Raw genomic sequence first — 19,812 nt, 5'->3', positions numbered from 1 at the left:
GTTTCTAGATAGAAAACCAAGGATTCTGGTTGCCTTCTTATGATGTTATTTACTTGCTCTGCCACTTTTAACGACCTGTGTATCTGCACAACAAGGTTCCTCTGCTTCTCCACTCCATTTAAAATCTGATCTTTCAAGGTGCACTTCCTTTCCCCATCTTTATTTCAGTTTTATACACTGACCTGCATCTGCCACCTATTTCCCCATCCTGCTAGTCTATGTGTCCTCCTGCAGTCTTTCCCACAACTCATGGCAATTTACCATATGTAAACCTATCCTCCTGCCTCCACCCAACCGCCTGTTTGGGGTCACCAGCAAATTTCAACTTTATTCCCTAAATACAGTTAATTTTTATTAATAAGAAAACAGTCTAGGGAATACAATGGATTTGGATGAATGAACAAACTGTTATGCGTTCCCTATAAGCTGCGTGGCTGCACAACTCTCTGCCGGTCCTGTGCAGCCCGAGACTTGCTTTTTCATGTAAAGTTTTGCGCGTGCACAAAACTGTGAATGGGCCGTACACCCATAAAAAAAATACGAGGGAACATTGGTTATCATGTGGCAGCAGCTCTTAATGGGGGCACAGCCATGGCAACCAAAATACTTGTTTTATCTTGGTGTGTGTTAAACAGACCCCATTCAATGATTGTTTATTGGTCCAGACTAGCAACAGGTCTCAAAAGAACTCAAATCATTAACTTAACTCTAATAATTAGTTCACATAATATGAAAAGATGGTGTAAGACCAGCACGCTGTGCTTTGCGCACCCTGGGTTTATTTCAACAAGAATTTGCAGAGACCTACTTAATGATACCAGCTAAACTACCGAGGTTTATATACATAAAAAAATCCTAAACAGCATCCATTAAAGAATGTTACAACACTGAATTTACTCACTACTGCTTTTGTTTAAAGTACTTACATCTGCTATTCCTGTAATGGTGCCTAAGAATCGTGGCTACAAAGCGGCAACCTCAGTCTATATTGTTCCTGTAAACCAGCAGGTTTCTCATTAGAATATACAGGGAATTAATCTGTATCTAAGCAAATGATCCTTTTCAAGCATAACATCTAGTAACTAATGAGTTCTATACTGGTAGGAAAAATCAGAGAAATTAACAGAACCAAGTTGGTAATGTAGGTCTATCTTCTATAATTACAATGATAACTTGGATTATATCCATTACTTTAGACTCTCTCTATCCAGTTAATCTATGCTCAGTTTGCACTGTAGCAATTCCACTAACTTTACCTACTCAACTGTAAGCATTTTTACACTGCCTATGTCATACTGTTCCTATATAGTGAATGGCATCTCTGTGTGTCCCTCTCTCCCTTTACTTTTGTCGGTCATGTAGGGCTTCACTGTGTTATGGGGAGGCCCCATTGCTAGAGGTGATGGCTACCGAGGCTGCTCTCAAAGAACTTCATATTGAAGCAGAAGATGGGGGGGGGGGGGGCGGGGGGGGGAAAGAGGTAAGGGAGAGAAAACTGATAGAGTGGAGACAACATTTGAGCGTAAATGTGAGAACCAACTCCTGCATTTGCTTTGCCGAGACCAGCTCCCTTTCCCAGACAACACATTTACTGACACCATTTTCATGAGTCCGTGATCGTGTCAATTTCACAAATGTTTATTCTACGGAGTGCAGCTGACAGAGAGAGACCTACATTTCTCTCATCATCTGCCTTACTCTAATATGTAAGCACCATATCAAAACTGCGGCAAAGCAAGTGATGGCAAAGTGTTCTTTTGGGTTCAGGTGTTATGCGTTTGAACTTGTTTAATAACAGAATAAAAAAGGCAAAGATTAATCCATGAAATTAGAACCATTTTGTTTAAGGTTTCCGATACAAGGTTGCCACCTATTGTCAAATGAATTGCAGTGTGTAAATAAAAACATTGTGTAAATGTGCAAAACAGATCCACTTGTACACATGGGAAAAGGCAGTTCCGCAAATGCAACTTTTACTGTCCAGTTAGCGATCGCCAAAATTACTCAGCGGTCATCCCAAAACAAGTGTCTGGTTCAAAACTTGACATGTAGCTGTCCTATTCCCACACCAAACCTTACTGTAATCTTTTCCATCAAAAAGAGCTAAGAGCCTGTATATTGGTGTGAAGTATACACAGCAAGACCCCAGTCAGAAAGAGAGCAAACAAATTATTTTAGTTTTCAAAGATCAATATTTCCTTTTAAAATGGCTCCTTTGGGAGCAATACCAAGTCAGGTTTTAAGTAGAAGGCTCTTTACCTGAGTTTTCTATTAGCAAGAAAGCCATAAAATTGTATTGTGTGTCAGAGAGGAGACTTTGTAAAGGAAGCATGCTTTCACTAAATCAGCACCACTGAAGGCTGGCGAACAAGTTGGCAATCAGATTACTTTGAAAAATGAAAACAAAATGTGCATCATTGTTTCTCAGTTGGAAGGCCGAGTCAGTAGGCCCATTAACCGAATCTTCAAAGGCTTGCCTTGGTTTTGTAGCCCTTTTAAAAATGATCTTTAAAGTAGGATTAAAGTATTTTTCTTCTCCAAATCCTAATAATCTTTTGATCCAATATTCCTTACCCATGACAAGATCCCTGGCAGAAGCCAAAAGTAAAGGGCTGGTAAAAGCCACTCCGTACAACTTAAATCTTGTTGCTGATGTATGTTTACTCCCGTAATCCAACAGCCAGATGAGGCCACAGCACACGCAGAAATAGACAGGCCTACTGTAGGCTATAATACGGTTATGACCCTATGGGGAAAATAAAGATTCAACAAATATTATTTCACTTAAAGTTGAGGTTATATTGCAATACTGATCAAAGACTGATCTCCAGGTGCAGAATGCAAATTAAAGCCAACAAGATCCCTGCTGTATTACCTGGCTGAAGTCACACTCTGCCCAACACAAGCGAGTGTATGAGGGCTTACATACATGAACCAAAACCCCACTGCTGGCTAGTAAATATTCAGTGTTCTGAATGCACGGACCATCCGTTACCTGAGCAATGCAATTACTGAGTTATACTCCATAGTGTCAAACTAAGCAATGCGAGAACATCTCCGCAAATAGTTTCACAATGATGCGTTATGGAGTCAAATCAGGACCAGACTCCTGAGTTACGTTGCTGCTTTCGTGTTGATACAAAGCAGAAACTGCTGTACAAGGACATCAAAGTGGCAACAGAACTGCACCCTAAGATTTTGTGAAAAGTATAATTAACCCAAACATAAATCTCCAACGACTATGATATATTTTCCTCCTACCAAAATGTAAAATTTATCACAAAATATTTGAAGGGGCAGAAAAAAAGAGAAAATTGTTCAAAAATAAGCCAAAAGTGCTATTTTGAACCAACTTTGGACCATTTTAAGAGGTGATTAATACTGATTTCAGCCCAGTAACAGGAGGGGAGGGGCAGAATGTTCATTTTGAAATGATCAGCTATCCCAGAAAAATACAGAACACATGGCAATTGAACCTTTCGATATACAATGAATTCCCCCATACTGTCACTTGATCCTGCCCAGAGATCACAAAACGAAATGTGGAATTTGTGACTGCACTCTCAGTTTGAGAAAATGGACGCACATTCTGGCCTTTTGTACACACAAAGCAATGACATGATTAAAAAGCTGCAGTGAGAAAGGCAAAAAATATCTGTATAAAAAATGCTCAATTTAGTAAACTTTCTATTTTAACACTTCAAAAACACATTGAATTTAAATCCTGACCTTTGCTGGAGCAACTGATCTCAGTGCATACAAATAATTTCATGAAAATATGATGACATCATGTAAATTTAATTGTATGACCATGCAAATGTTGCTATGCTAATAAAGGGACTGTCAAATGGGATGCCATATGCGTAATTCTAGGTTTCTGTGTTTAAAACAAGCTCAATGATTAACTATAACAGCAAGCCAAGAGTGATTACAGGAACACAGGACGTTGACTTCGCTCATTATTTCTATTGCTGTATACTAGTGATTACAGGATGTTTCTTACGCCATCAACTGGCAGCTAGTTAACTTTGTGCTCATCAAGTTGAGGATTTTGGTGGTTTGGAATGGAATCCTTTGCTAGTTCAGATAGCATATGTCAGCATCAAATTCTCAGGGTCAGATATAAAACAATTAGATGAAAAGTAAAACGGTCTAGCCTGTCCCAACCTCAGAGGAGCACCTCCCAGTGCATCAGGTGACATTGTTCTATTTCCTGCATCAGAAATCCTAGGGCCGGTCTCCAAGAGATTCCCTATTTGGTGCAAAGTATTAGGGACAGTTTCGTGTTGGGGTTCATTTATACTGGAAACTAGAGACTAAGATTGGCCAAGCTAAGGAGTTATATCTAAACCAGTGGTTTTCAAGCTGTTCTGACTGGGGGACTCGCTAGAAATGCTGACACACTCTTGAGGATCTCTGCAAATACAGATGCACTGCCAGGGATTCCTGTCCTTACTTTTGAAAGGCAACGTCAGCTACCCAACTGAAAACAGCCACATCATTGCAGGGAATACTTTACTAGTATACATCAATAGAAATAATGAGCGAAGTCAACAAATACAGGAAAAAATGCTAAATACTGAACGCTTGAGACACTGTGCCATTGTGTGTGATTTGCCTGGTCCCAGACTGATAAAAATCTGGTGAGTTCCTATGGTATATACTGTAATAAAATTATGTAACAGCTTCTTAGCTGAAATGTATTCACAACAGCTTTACTTCAGTATATACATTTGCTCCATGGCCTTTGATATGGTTGAGAACAATGTAGCACTGTTTAAGAGTATTAAGTCCCCATTAATTATACTTCATATACATGAAATAATTCATACAGAAAGAACATGCATTTATAGAATGCCTTTCATATCCTCAGGCCTTTCAAAAGCACTTTACAGACAATTAAATACATCTGATGTGCAGTCATTGCTGTAATGTTGGAAACGCAGCAGTCAATTTGAGCACAGCAAGGTCCCACAAACAGCGAGCAGATAAATAAGCAGTTGGTCTATTTTTAGTCGGTGGTGTTGGTTGAGATTAGTTAGACTTGCCTTTTTTTGCCCACTAAGTTTCTGAAAGTGCAAGCTGATAACAGCGCAGCGAGGGAAACAGAGCAAGCAACTGTGTATCTCCTTAACCAATCAGATTGAATGATTGAGAAATAAACAGCGCAAGGACTGAGAAGGAAGTGTAAATTAGAGTGGGTGAATTCAATGTCAAATCAGGTACTGAAAGAGAAATAGAGAGGGGGAAAGATTGGATTAACAGACAGAGGAAAAAAAGACACAGAAAGGAAAAGTAAAAGAAAATTTAAAATGTCATTTTTACAATCTCCAACAACAATTAATACCTGAAGGAATGAGACTCCACATTTGTAATAGTTAATTTTCAGTGCCAGAAAGGTTGATCAGCAGTAATTAACAATTATCACATCGTTAAAAGGGCATTTACACTTGAAATGACAACTTAACTTTCTGTGACGAGTTTAGTTTGTATCTATCGCGCAAATACAGCAACTTCACACCATTCAATGCAGGTCAATGGTGAGGCAGACAACGATAGGCCATGATCGCGAAGCTAACGGTGATGTGGCGCAACTTGGACAGCAATTTTTGGATATCCGTGTTAACCGCGCAGCTGCTCCTCACCTGAAGGTTGCTGTATCATTTACGGTAAATAATGGCGAGCGCCGTTAGCCTGTCACTTTGACAGAAAAATCAGGCCCATGACGTACCATGATGATTCATTTTTACATCTGCTTGTTTTCCATTTTTAAGCATCCTTGCTTAAAGGGAGAAAACCGGAATACCAGAGTATCATTTTGGTCATGACATTTTCACATGACAACATTTACTGGGTCACTGTGTTCAGGTTTGGCACACAAAAAGGATTTGTCAAACACGTGTAATGAGACTGTCTCTCTTTTTAAACAGTGATGCTGCTGAAACTATTGCAGGTATGGCTTGGAGTAATCAGTGAGCCTAGCCATAAGGGAGCTCAATTAACTTCAGGAGATACCATCTTTAAAACAGTGTGCTTCAGCAATTGCATTGCTCCAATGGTGCAGATTAATTCTGTTAGACTCAGTAACCTCCAGCCAGGCAATCAGCAGGACTTAAACTAATAATGTCAGCAAAACACTAAAGACATAAAAATATACATTTAAAAAATAAACTTAATTATGCACTAGTGATTAAATAAATACAGAAAATACACAGCAGATCCTTCAACATCTATAAAAAGACAGGTTAATTTTCCATCAGAACATTAGTCTGTCTTTTTTCTGATGCTGACGTACCTGTAGTGTACTTCTAGCATTTTCAGTGATCTTTTTGATTTAAGTTAATAATAGGTCTTTTTAATTAGTTAATTAATGTTCACAATGGCTTGGTGCTGTCTTTGAAGTAACTTGATGCTCAAGGCACCATGTTCAGAGTGACAGTGAAGAACCTAATAACCGATAAGACAAATGAGCCAATGGTAGGGTGTGGAGTATTTGTACATGTGTTTATTCATTTTATACAACCACTCATTACTGAGTCAGTTCAAAGAAGTGAGAAGTCACTGTGAGCAGCTGTGACTGAAAACTGCTGTCTTATGCTAAAGAGAATAGCTGTAAATAATTCCAATGATGTTCAACATTTTAGCTGCTTTTCCCATTTGTAAAGCTGTTATAACCATGAACAAGAATAAATAATATACTTCAGGGTACAGTGGCCTAACGTTATATTTTTCCCACTAAAAGATAGCTATTGAAATGAAGGGTTTTTGATAACTGGGTAAGTAAAATAAAAATTTTGTCAAAGAGCAAACTATTTAAACTTACATGTCTTGGAGACGAAGAATCAGGCTGCACACTCTATTAAAATAAAATGCCGTCATTGTAATTCATTTAGTAATTTGTTAATATTTTGTCATGTAATATGAAATAATATTCTGTGACTACAAAACAACTCATACCTTCAGAAGTGAATACTGGCAGCTGGCAATAACCAGACAAAACTGGAAGACCCAAATGTCTTTAAAGAACCCATCTATTAACAAAACAGATCCAAGGAAGGCAACAAGAATTGCCAAAACAATGGCCAAAACATTCTCCATAATTTCACGATTCCTAGGAGCAGATCAGAGACATATTATTGTTCCAATATAGGATGGTAGGCAATGGTTGGATATGCAAAATATAACTGATTCATTTAATTTGCTAATTTCACATAAGCCTGCTTGTAACTTTAGTAAATTATTGTCAAGCATCTTTAACAGAAAAGGATGATACACAACCAAGTGCCACTCCACTATAAGCTTTATTCTTGGTCTACATGGTTTATAGTTATTTGAATGGAGCCAAGTTCCATTTTTATTCTGGAATTTTTACCTGTCTTTTTGGGGATCGTGTTCCAGGATTCAAACTAATTTCCTGTGAAAGTTGCAAACCAGTAACTTTGATCCCGATTTGCCAAATAAAAAAGATTCTCTCAGGTGCAATTGCTTACTAACCCTGTTGCTTTGCTTCAAAATCTCAGCAAAGGTCACTGCATTTAAAACGTGTAGCCAGATACAACTGCTTTGACACGAGGACAGATGAGGGGTGTGGTAATATGTGAATGGGATTTACATCAAATATTTTGGAATATTAATGATAGTCTTCCAAGGTTACTTTTCTTAAACTGTTTTCTGGAGGCAGGCATGTAAACATGAGGTGGTTTTCCCCTCGGGTAGCATTGCCAAAACCCCTGAAGATGAGATTACCTGCTCACGCTTGCAGCTGGGAAACACTGTCCGATTCTAGGAAGCTGAGGAGCAAGGCATATTTTTAAATGAGAAGGAGAAACTAGCGAAAAGGCTAGTATCACTGTGGTGCTGTCAACTCCCGCATGTGGGTCTTACAGTCGATGGTACTCCCTGCCTGAATCATCTGATGTATCGTGTTTCTACAGGAACAGAGACACTTTTCTTTGAGGCTGTCTGGATCTGCTTTTAGAACTACTCCTCTGTGGATCCAATCAGCCTGGAAGAGACTGGCGGCAGAGTTCAAATATAAAAATGGGAGTGCAGCATCGGAAGGTTGTTTAAATGGAACCTAGGCTACACCGTGCCACAATGTAAAAGTACCCAAAAACACCAACATATGTACCCATATATATAATATCCAGGTGTTAATGGTCAAAAGTGTAGCGGACTTTTTCCACTCTCCTGTTTATACAGCTTTATGTACATTACTTTATGTCCACTGCATCACAAAAAGTTCAAGAACAAAAAAATTATGGCTTTACAAACGGCCTCCCAAAGTTAAACCATCTGACAACTATATACTTTGTATCATGGATTTCGGCAAGATTTCTACTGACCTAGAAAGTATTCAAACTATATACGTACTATGCACAAAATGTCTGGAAGCATTTAGCTCAAATCACACAGAATGTAAAGACAATGACAGTAATAAATCATTGCATATTGTCATTACAGCAAAACGAGGCAGAGAAAGGCCTCGTTTCTCCATTTCCCCTGTGCTATCCCAGATATATGGAAAGCTTAAAGTGTCATGTATGAAATAATTCCAGTTTTGTGATACAGTAAACTACCCTGCATTATTCATATGAATTTCACAGATTTAATCATTCTGCCTGTTGCACAACAAACTGTGCTGCTAGATTAAGGCACATAAAAAATTCATGATCTTCACAATCAACTAGTTAATGAACAGGCACTAATCCCTGGCAAAGTTATAGATTCTAAGGGTGCCATTGCATACTGTACCAGACAATTCTGTAAGAGACAGTGCACCCAATTATCTATTTATATGGCTATAGCCAGCAGTTCAAACAACATTTGGCAGTGTGTCCTTCAATATGTACCCAACTTGCTGATGTTGTCTTTATCCAGTAAACAGACATTGTAAACAGAAACATAGCTTAAAATTACTTCAGAGCATGAGGTTCTAAGCAGTTTGGATTTAATTCCAGTTGATCACAGACACGAAATTACATAGTGGGGATGCTCAAGTCGTTAGTCTGAAATTCCTCTTTCCACCATTTATTTCAATCGGATTAAGGCCAGCATGTTTGAGAACAAGAGCATCATGTGGGAAAAATTAGGAACATAATAGTAACCAGATTTCATAGGATATCCATTCTTCATAGTTAATGTTTTGTGGCCTTCAGATATCTAATTTTTGATTTTCATGAGGGCTTAACAAAATTCTGGTCTGAACCTGCAGGTTACATTTTGGAATAGGAGTTGTAGAGCTATTAAAAGTAATTAGCTGCCATGCACACCAGAAGGTTCCAGGTTCGATTCCCGGTTTGTGAAGAGTTAGCTAATATTAAGTTAGGCACTCCAAATGTTCTTGCTGCCCCTGGGCTCAGGATATGAAAAAAGTCAGCCAGAGCTCCCATTCCTCATCACTATCCAATCACCTGTGTGCGGCTACCAGGTGAGAACAATATTGGAGAACTGTGATGCTCGCCATGGTTGAATAATCTGCTAGTGCTCACTGTCTAAGCTTGCACATAAAGAATGGCCAATCGCGACACTGGCAACCAGAGGTTTGCCAGCAGCCATGGAACTGTGCACTAGGAGAAGCATTTAGATGAGCACTTGAAACGCCATAGCACACAAGGCTACGGACCAAGTGCTGGAAAATGGGATTAGAATAGATAGGGCTTGATGGCCGGCGCAGACATGATGGGCTGAAGGGCCTCTTTCTGTGCTGTATAACTCTATGACTATGACTCTATGACTAAGATGGAGTAAAGTATAGAAAATTGGAGGTGGAAAAAAAAATCAAGCCTTAGTTCGTGACACAAATTTTTAATTCAGCGACAGTACTACGGTGCAGCACACAAGTTTGGTGCTGCATTAAGCGAATCCATACCTATGACACCTCAGGCAGTTATCACCTCTTACCTATCAAACAATGCTAATAGGGTTAGGCGGTCAAAGTTCACTCCTATCCATATTTTGGGAAGGATCCAGAACCTGTAGTAGTGCTTAGTTTTCTGGGCCTCATCTTGCGGTTGTATGTGATCTTGTAGGTCCGGGCTGAGATCAGTGTCCTGCTGCTCCAGGAGATCTGGATCGATTGTCAACAACCTGTTCAGTCGAATCTGTGGAAGAGACAACTGTAATTGGGTTAGGTCAAAGCTGTGCTTGAAACATTCTAGTGTGTAAAATTGCACTGTGTCTTTGATTTGAAGAAAATCTGCCTATTTATTTAATTGTTCTTTTGAGCAAAACAAACTGATGTGTTCCAGCAAGTGAATTTGTATGCTCAACCCAGAATTAGGCTGGATAGCACATTTCAGGAGGTGGTCCCCCTGCAGCGTAAGAGTATGCAGGCAGAGGGGGAATGGATGACCACCAGGCAGGCAAGGAGGACCAGGCATGTAGTGCAGGTGTCCCTCGAGTGCTTCTCACTCTCTAACAGGATATGGGTGAGTGCGATGGCTCCTCTGGGGAGTACCGCCAGAGCCTAGTCCACGGCACCACAGGTGGCTCAGCTGTACATGTGCAGAGGAGGAAGATTGGGAAAGGAATAGTGATAGGAGATTCAATAGTTAGGGGAACAGACAGGCATTTCTGTGGCTGCAGACATGATTCCAGGATGGTATGTTGCCTCCCTGGTGCCAGGGTCAAGTATGTCAGAGGTTGGGGGGGGGGGCGGGGGGGGCGGGGGGGGAGGACAGCCAGAATGTCGTGGTCCGTATCGGTATCAACGACATAGGTAGAAAGAGGGATGAGACCCTGCAGAAAGATGTTTGGGAGGTAGATAGAGATTAAAAAGCAGGACCTCAAAAGTAGTAATCTCCAGATTATTCCCGGTGCCATGAGCTAGTGAGTATAGAAATAGGAGGATAAAGCAGATGAATGCTTGGCTGGAGAGATGGTGCAGGAGGGAGTGCTTCAGATTCCTGGGACATTGGGGGCGGTTCTGGGGGAGGTGGGACTTACAGGCCAGATGAGTTGCATCTCAACAGAGGCGGGACCAATATCCTCACGCGGGGGGCGGGGGGGGGTTTGTTAGTGCTGTTGGGGAGGGTTTAAACTAATTTGACAGGTGGATGGGCACCAGGATGTAGCATTAGAAAGGCGAAACATGGTGCAAAAAGGATTGGGAGAGACAGATCGCACTAGAGGAAGAGACAGTGAGGTATTAGGTGGGGTCAGGCTAAGAGAGAATACAAGAAGGTCTAAGATAGGTTTACAGCGCATGTGTGTAAACGCACGAAGCGTGGTAAATAAGGTTGGTGAGCTGCAGGCGCAAGTAGCCACATGGGAATATGATCTTGTGGCGATAATGGAAACCTGGCTCAAAATAGGGCAGGATTGGATACTAAATATTCTTGGATATAAGGTGCTCAGGAAAGAAAGGAGGTATGGTGCCAGTATTGGTTAAGGAGAATATGACAGTGCTGGACAGAGACAATGCCCTGGAGGGGTCAAGGACAGAATCTATTTAGTTTGGGATATGAATCAATAGAGGTGCCATTACACTACTAGGTATATGCTATAGGCCACCAACTAGTGGGAAGGATATCGAGGAGCAAATTTGCAGGGAAATTAGAGAGATGCAAGAACTATAGAACTATATATGGGGGACTTCAACTATCCTAATATAGACTAGGATAGGAATAGTGTAAAGGGCAGAGAGGGGAAGACTTTCTGAAGTGTGTTCAGGAGAACTTTCTTGATCAGTACGTTTCTGGCCCAACAAGGAAGGAGGCATTGCTGAATCTGGTTCTGGCGAATGACTTGGGTCATTTGGAGTAAGTGTCAGTAGGGAAACATTTAGGGAACAGTGATCAAAGTATCATAAGGATTAGATTAGCTATGGAAAAGGACAGGGAGCAATCTAGAGTAAAAATACTTAATTGGAGGAGGGACAATTTCAGTGGGTTGAGAATCGATCTGGCCCAGGTACACTGGAATCAAAGATTGGCAGGAAAAACTGCAATCAAACAATGGGCTGCCTTTTGAAGAGGCGATGGTTCAGGTACGGTTGAGGTACATTCCCATGAGGCGGAAAGGTAGGGCAACCAAAGCCGGAGCTCCCTGGATGACGAAAGAGATAGAGTAAGATGAAGCAGAAAAAGGTTGAGAATACAAGTGAGAACCAGGCTGAATATAGAAAGTTCAGAGGGGAAGTGAAAAAGGAAATAAGAGGGGCAAAGAGAGAATAAGAGAATAGACTGACAGCCAACATAAAAGGGAATCCAAAAGTCTACTATAAATAATAAATGGGTAGTAAGAGGAGGGGTGGTGCCGATTAGGGACCAAAAAGGAGACCAACGCATGGAGGCAGAGGGTATGGCTGAGGTACTAAATGAGTACTTTGCATCTGTCTTCACCAAGAGGATGCTGCCATAGACAGTGAAGGAGGAGGTAGTTGAGATACTGGATGGGATAAAAATTGATAGAGGAGATACTTGAAAGGCTGTCTGTACTTAAAATAGATAAGTCACCAGGGCCTGAGGGGATGCATTTAGGATGCTGAGGGAGGTATGGGTGGAAATTGCAGAGGTACTGACCATAATCTTCTAATCCTCCCTAGATATGGGACTAGAGAATTGCAATTGTTACACCCTTGTTCAAAAAAGGGTGTAATGATAAACCCAGCAACTGCAGGCCAGTCAGTTTAACCTCGGTAGTGGGGAAGCTTTTAGAAACGATAATCAGGGACAAAATTAACAGTCACTTGGACAAGTGTAGATTAATTAAGGAAAGCCAGCACAGATTTGTCAAAGGCAAATTGTGTTTAACCAACTTGATTGAGTTTTTTGATGAGGTAACAGAGGGGGTTGATGAGGGCATTGCGGTTGATGTGTTGTACCTGGACTTCCTAAAGGCGTTTGATAAAGTGCCACATAATAGGCTTGCCAGCAAAGTTGAAGCCCATGGAATAAAAGGGACAGTGGCAGCATGGATACAAAATTGACATGAAACAGAGAGTAGTGGTGAACGGTTGTTTTTCGGACTGGAGGAAGGTACACAGTGGTGTTCCCCAGGGGTTGATACGAGGACCACTGCTTTTCTTGATATATATTAATGACTTAGACTTGGGTGTACAGGGCACAATTTCAAAATCTGCAGATGACACAAAACTTGGAAGTATAGTGAACAGTGAAGAGGATAGTGATAGACTTCAAGAGGACATAGACAGGCTGGTGGAATGGGTGGACACGTGGCAGATGAAATTTAACGTAGAAAAGTGTGAAGTGATACATTTTGGTAGGAAGAATGAGGAGAGGCAACATAAACTAAAGGGTACAATTCTAAAGGGGATGCATGAACAGAGAGACCTGGGGGTATATGTGCACAAATCATTGAAGGTGGCAGGACAGGTTGAGAAAGTGGTTTACAAAACATATGGGGTCCTGGGCTTCATAAATAGAAGCATAGAGTACAAAAGCAGAGGGTGCAGAAATGATTTACAAGAATGGTCCCATGGATGAGGGACTTCAGTTATGTGGATAGACTGGAGAAGCTGGGGTTGTTCTCCTTAGGGCAGAGAAGAACGAGAGGAGATTTGATAGAGGTGTTCAAAATCATGAGGGATCTAGACAGTATAGAAACTGTTCCCATTGGCGGAAGGGTCGAGAACCAGAGGACACAGATTTGTGAAGACTCAAAGGCAACATGAGGAAAAACTTTCTTACACAGCAAGCGGTTATGATCTGGAATGCACTGCCTGAAAAGGTGGTGGAGACAGATTCAATCGTGGCTTTCAAAAGGAAATTGTTAAGTACCTGAAGGAAATTTTTTTGCAGGGGTACGGGGAAAGGGCGGGGGAGTGGGACGAGCTGAAGTGCTCTTGCAGAGAGCCGGCATGGGCTCGACAAGCCAAATAGCCTCCTTCTGTGCTGTAACTATTCTATGATATCTCCGAGACAAACTGCTCATCACCAGGAATTTCTTAAAAAATTACAATTCCTTTGAAAACTGGGTGTTTGGATAATTGCCAATTACTACTCTTTATATTACTATTTATTTGAAAATAAAAGATTGTTTTTAGTCTGTCAACCTCTAGTCTATAGTGTTATAGCTGCTGTTTTGAAGAGTATTCGGTAATGCAATGTAGAATTACATTAGATTCAGTGAGTGGGGTAACTGTTAACCAGGACTTGTGTGTTTTCAGTGATCAGAGGCTATAATTAAGTCTACAGTCAAAGAAGTGTGCTTTAATAGAGCTTTATGTTCCAGTAGGGTTTACTGCCTCAACAATATGGCCTCTTCATGCTATTATAATGGCGGTGATGGAAAAATCAGAATACAATGTGCATTTCAGATCTCCCACACATGCCATCGTTATTTCACTGATGTAGACCTATTACTTGGATGGGCAAAGGTTACTGAGTATCCAAATAAGAACATAAGACGTAGGAGCAGGAGTAGGTCATTTGGTCCCTCGAACCTGCTCCGCCTTTCAATAAGTTCATGGCTGATCTGGTCTTGGCCTCAACTCCACTTCCCTGCCCACTCCCCATAACCCTTGACTCCCTTATCGTTCAAAAATCTGTATCTCCACCTTAAATATATTCAATGACCCAGTCTCCACAGCTCTCTGGGGAAGAGAATTCCAAAGATTCACGACCCTCAGAGAAGAAATTCCTCATTTCAAATTTAAAAGGGTGCCCCCTTATTCTGAAATTATGCCCCCTAATTCTAGATCACCCCCCCCCCACCCCGAGGAGAAACATCCTCTCTGCATCTACCCTGTCAAGCCCCTTCAGAATCTTGTATGTTTCAATAAAATCCCCTCTCATGCTTCTAAACTCCAATGAGTATAGGCCCAACCTGCTCAACCTTTCTTCATAAAATAACCCCTTCATCTCTGGGTCCCCAACTCTTTACAATCTCTATTAACGATTTGGAGGAGGGGACCGAGTGTAACATATCAAAGTTTGCAGATGATACTAAGATGGGAGGGAAAGTAGTGAGTGAGGAGGACATAAAAAACCTGCAAGGGGACATAGACAGGCTAAGTAAGTGGGCAGAGATTTGGCAGATGGAATACAACACTGGAAAGTGTGAGGTTATGCACATTGGCAGGAAAAATCGTAGAGCAAGTTATTATCTTAATGGCAAGAAACTGGAAAGTACTGAAGTACAAAGGGATCTGGGGGTCCTGGTGCACGAAACTCAAAAGGTTAGTATGCAGGTGCAGCAAGTGATTAAGAAGGCCAATGGAGTGTTGGCTTTCATTGCGAGGGGGATAGAATATAAAAATAGGGAGGTATTGCTTCAGTTGTACAAGGTATTGGTGAGACCGCACCTGGAATACTGCATACAGTTTTGGTGTCCATACTTAAGAAAAGACATACTTGCTCTCGAGTCAGTACAAAGAAGGTTCACTCGGTTAATCCCGGGGATGAGGGGATGGACATATGAGGAGAGGTTGAGTAGATTGGGACTCTACTCATTGGAGTTCAGAAGAATGAGAGGCGATCTTATTGAAACATATAAGATTGTGAGGGGGTTGGATCGGGTGGATGCGGGGAAGATGTTCCCGATGATGGGTGAAACTAGAACTAGGGGGCTTAGTCTTAGAATAAGGGGCTGCTCTTTCAAAACTGAGATGAGGAGGAACTACTTCACTCAGAGGGTGGTAGGTCCATGGAATATGCTGCCCCAAAAAGCTGTAGAAGCTACATCATTACATAAATTTAAAACAGAAATAGACAGTTTCCTAGAAGTAAAGGGAATTAAGGGTTACGGGGAGCGGGCAGGAATTTGGACATGAGTCTAGGTTCGGATCGGACATGGCCCTGTGGGTAGCGGAGCGGGCCCAGGGGCCGTGTAGCCTGATCCTGCTCCTATTTCGTGTGTCTAATTCTGTTAGATTCAGGAGATGGTTCTGTGATAGTAAATTGGCGGTTAGGATCAGATCAGCCATGATCTTATTGAATGGCGGAGCAGGCTCGAGGGGCCGATTGGCCTACTCCTGCTCCTATTTCTTATGTTCTTATCAATACATTCTCTGCCCTGCCGTTCAGATAAGCAGCATCTCTCTGGATTAGGTAATTAGAAACAGCACAAATGCTACAAAGCTGAAAATGCGTCTTACGAAGGGCCTGACTCAAAACATTACAGGAAACTTTGTGCTATCCGGAGGTGAGCTATCCGGCAATCTGGAGCCACCGGCAAAAAACAGCCGCCGTTTTTTATTCTTTGTTGTTTTTTTTGCTTTGTTTGAACAGTCAAGCTGTGCAAGGTCTGTAGCTATAGCAACAGCTTCAGCTACAGAGCTTTAGGGCCACACCCGAGTGTTTAGAAGCTGTTGCTAAGCAACAGTGTTTGTTGTCAAATACGGAGATAAGAATCTCCGTAGCTCTCAACATTAACTCTGGAGAGTACGGCAGTTTTGAGGCAACGGCAGCAGCTCGGTCCCGTGGGTGCCGGATAGCACAAAGTTTCCTGTAGTATGTTTTTTACCACGTTAACCAGACTGCAATGTATTTTTTTTAATTAGTTTTATGTGATGTGGGTGTCGCTGGCAAGGCCAGCATTTATTGCCCATCCCTAGTTGCCCTCGAGAAGGTGGTGGTGAGCCGCCTTCTTGAACCGCTGCAGTCCGTGCGGTGAAGGTACTCCTACAGTGTTAGGTAGGGAGTTCCAGGATTTTGACCCCGCGACGATGAAGGATCGGAGATGTACTTCCAAGTCAGGATGGTGTGTGACTTGGAGGTGGTGGTGTTCCCATGCGCCTGCTGCCCTTGTCCTTCTAGGTGGAAGAGGTTGCGGGTTTGGGAGGTGCTACCGAAGAAGCCTTGGCGAGTTGCTGCAGTGCATCTTGTAGAAGATACACACTGCAGCCACGGTACGCCGGTGGTGGAGGGAGTGAGTATTTACAGTGGTGGATGGGGTGCGAATCAAGCGGGCTGCTTTGTCCTGGATGTTGTTGAGTTTCTTGAGTGTTGTTGGAGCTGCACTCATCCAGGCAAGTGGAGAGTATTCCATCACACTCCTTACATGTGCCTTGTAGATGGTGGAAAGGCTTTGGAGTCAGGAGGTGAGACACTCGCCGCAGAATACCCAGCCTCTGACCTGCTCTTGTTGCCACAGTATTTGTGGTTGGTCCAGTTACGTTTCTGGTCAATGGTGACCCCCCAGGATGTTGATGGTGGGGGATTCGGCAATGGTAATGCCATTGAATGTCAAGGGGAGGTGGTTAGACTCTTGCTTGTTGGAGATAGTCGTTGCCTGGCACTTCTGTGGCGTGAATGTTACCTGCCACTTATCAGCCCAAGCCTGAACGTCATCCAGGTCTTGTTACATGCGGGCATGGACTGCTTCATTATATGAGGAGTTGTGAATGGCTCTGAACACTGTGCAGTCATCAGCGAACATCCCCATTTCTGACCTTATGTTGGAGGGAAGGTCATTGATGAAGCAGCTGAAGATGGTTGGGCCTAGGATACTGCCCTGAGGAACTCCTGCAGCCATGTCCTGGGGCTGTGATGATCGGCTTTCAACCACCACAACCATCTTCCTTTGTGCTAGGTATGACTCCAGCCAGTGGACTGTCTCCCCCCACCCCCGATTCCCATTGACTTCAGTTTTACTAGGGCTCCTTGATGCCACACTCGGTCAAATGCCGCCTTGATGTCATGCGCAGTCACTCTCCCCTCGCCTTTGGAATTCAGCTCCTTTGTCCATGTTTGGACCAAGGCTCTAATGAGGGCAGGAGCCGAGTGGTCTTGGCGGAACCCAAACTGGGCATCAATGAGCAAGTGCCGCTTGATAGCACTGTCGATGACACCTTCTTTCACTTTGCTGATGATTGAGAGTAGACTGATGGGGCAGTAATTGGCCGGGTTGGATTTGTCCTGTTTTTTGTGGACAGGACATATCTGGGCAGTTTTCCACATTATCGGATAGATGCCAGTGTTGTAGCTGTACTGGAACAGCTTGGCTAGAGGCGAGGCTAGTTCTGGAGCTCAAATCTTCAGCATGATAGCTGGGATGTTGTCAGGGCCCATAGTCTTTGCTGTATCCAGTGCGCTCAGCCGTTTCTTGATATCACGTGGAGTGAATTGAATTGGCTGAAGACTGGCTTCTGTGATGGTGGGGACCTTAGGAGTAGGCCGATATGGATCATCCACTCGGCACTTCTGGCTGAAGATGGTTGCAAACGCTTCAGCCTTGTCTTTTGCACTCACGTGCTGGGCTCCACCATCATTGAGGATGGGGATATTCATGGAGCCGCCTCCTCCCGTTAGTTGTTTAATGGTCCACCACCATTCATGACTGGATGTTGCAGGACTGCAGAGTTTTGATCTGGTCTGTTGATTGTAGGATCGCTTAGCTCTGTCAAAAGCATGCTGCTTCCGCTTTTTAGCATGCATGTAGTCCTGTGTTGCAGCTTCCCCGGGTTGGCACCTCATTTTTAATTAAGCTTGGTGCGGCTCCTGGCATGCTCTTCTACACTCCTTATTGAACCAGGGTTGGTCCCCTGGCTTGATAGTAATGGTAGAGTGAGGGATATGCCGGGCCATGAGGTTACAGATTGTGCTGGAATAAAATTTTGCTGCTGCTGATGACCCACAGCGCCTTATGGATGCCCAGTTTTGAGCTGCTAGATCTGTTCTGAATCTATCCTATTTTGCACGGTGGTAGTGCCACACAACATGATGGAGGGTGTCCTCAGGGTGAAGACGGGACTTCGTCTCCACAATGACACTGCGGTGGTCACTGCTACCAATACCGTCATAAACAGATGCATCTGCGACAGGTAGATTGGTGAAGACGAGGTCAAGTAGGTCTTTCCCTTGTGTTGGTTCACTCACCACCTGTCGCAGGCCCAGACTGACAGTTATGTCCTTCAGGACTCAGCCAGCTCGGTCAATTGTGGTGCTACCGAGCCACTCTTGGTGATGGACATTGAAGTCCCCTACCCAGAGTACATTCTGTGCTCTTGCTACTCTCAGTCCTTCTTCCAAGTGGTGTTCAACATGGAGGAGTACTGATTCATCAGCTGAGGGAGGGCAGTTGGTGGTAATCAGCAGGAGGTTTCCTTGCCCATGCTTGACCTGAAGCCATGAGACTTCATGGGTCTGGAGTCAATGTTGAGGACTCCCAGGGCCACTCCTTCCCGATTGTATACCACAGTGCCGCCACTGGTGCCAGTGGGACAGGACATACCCAGCGATGGTGGAGGAGGAGTTTGGGACATTGGCTGTGTGACGGAATAAGCCATATTCCAAGAGATACACCATAATATGAACAGATTGCTGATATTTATTAATACATGAAATACTGGGTTTAAAAATCTAAAGCCTCAGAGACACAGGCTGCAAACAGAAAACAGGCTTCTGAGATGGGATGGTTTGATAACACAAGTTGTAAACACAACAAGCTTTGAAATGGGAATTGATTGTTAATACTAAAACAATGACCCTATTGAAATAGCAGTTTGGCGCTTCCAAAAGGTCTGAAGTTTAGGAGAAACACAATGGAATGACCCAAGTAAGGTGTTATAAACTAACACGTTGAACAGAAACAGAATATTAAAAGAGGCATGTGCCTTTGAAAAGATGACATCAAGTAAAAGAAACACCTGCTGGTCAAATAGGTTTTATGTTAAGCTTGAAATATGGAGTCCCGAAGTCTGGTAATATAACCAGCTAAGATAGCTAGAAAACAAGTAAACACCCTGGTTAAAGTGGTTTTAATTTACATATTGTAAATATGATACCAATAGAACACTTTGGGGGAGAGATTCCGTATAGCCCCGTTTAGGGCGCTAACTTCACCGGGGCGCTAAAAGTAGCGCCCCAGAGAAATTAGCGCCCCCGTGCTGGAAATTGGTCGGTTGCG

General features: G+C 42.7%; 1 protein-coding gene across 5 annotated transcripts in view; it reads right to left on the bottom strand.

The window, feature by feature from the left end:
- The window catches only part of pcnx1 (pecanex 1), a 372,844-nt gene that overhangs the window by 151,148 nt on the left and 201,884 nt on the right, over window positions 1–19,812 (bottom strand). For 4 of the 5 annotated variants that reach the window (XM_086003620.1, XM_086003623.1, XM_086003622.1 and 1 more), the window contains 4 exons: window positions 9,904–10,118; window positions 6,958–7,111; window positions 6,824–6,856; window positions 2,575–2,746 (listed from right to left, as the gene is read on the bottom strand). In XM_086003620.1, the coding sequence (XP_085859746.1) occupies window positions 2,575–2,746; window positions 6,824–6,856; window positions 6,958–7,111; window positions 9,904–10,118 (574 nt within the window). The remainder of the gene's footprint in view (window positions 1–2,574; window positions 2,747–6,823; window positions 6,857–6,957; window positions 7,112–9,903; window positions 10,119–19,812) is intronic. The other variant, XM_086003621.1, reaches the window with a different exon arrangement.

This window comes from Somniosus microcephalus, chromosome 12, assembly GCF_052327205.1.
Source record: "Somniosus microcephalus isolate GS21.2 chromosome 12, FLI_Smic_1.0, whole genome shotgun sequence".
Taxonomy (NCBI): domain Eukaryota; kingdom Metazoa; phylum Chordata; class Chondrichthyes; order Squaliformes; family Somniosidae; genus Somniosus; species Somniosus microcephalus.
Note: the sequence above shows the minus strand (reverse complement) of the source record. Positions and strands in the feature narration are given on the sequence as shown.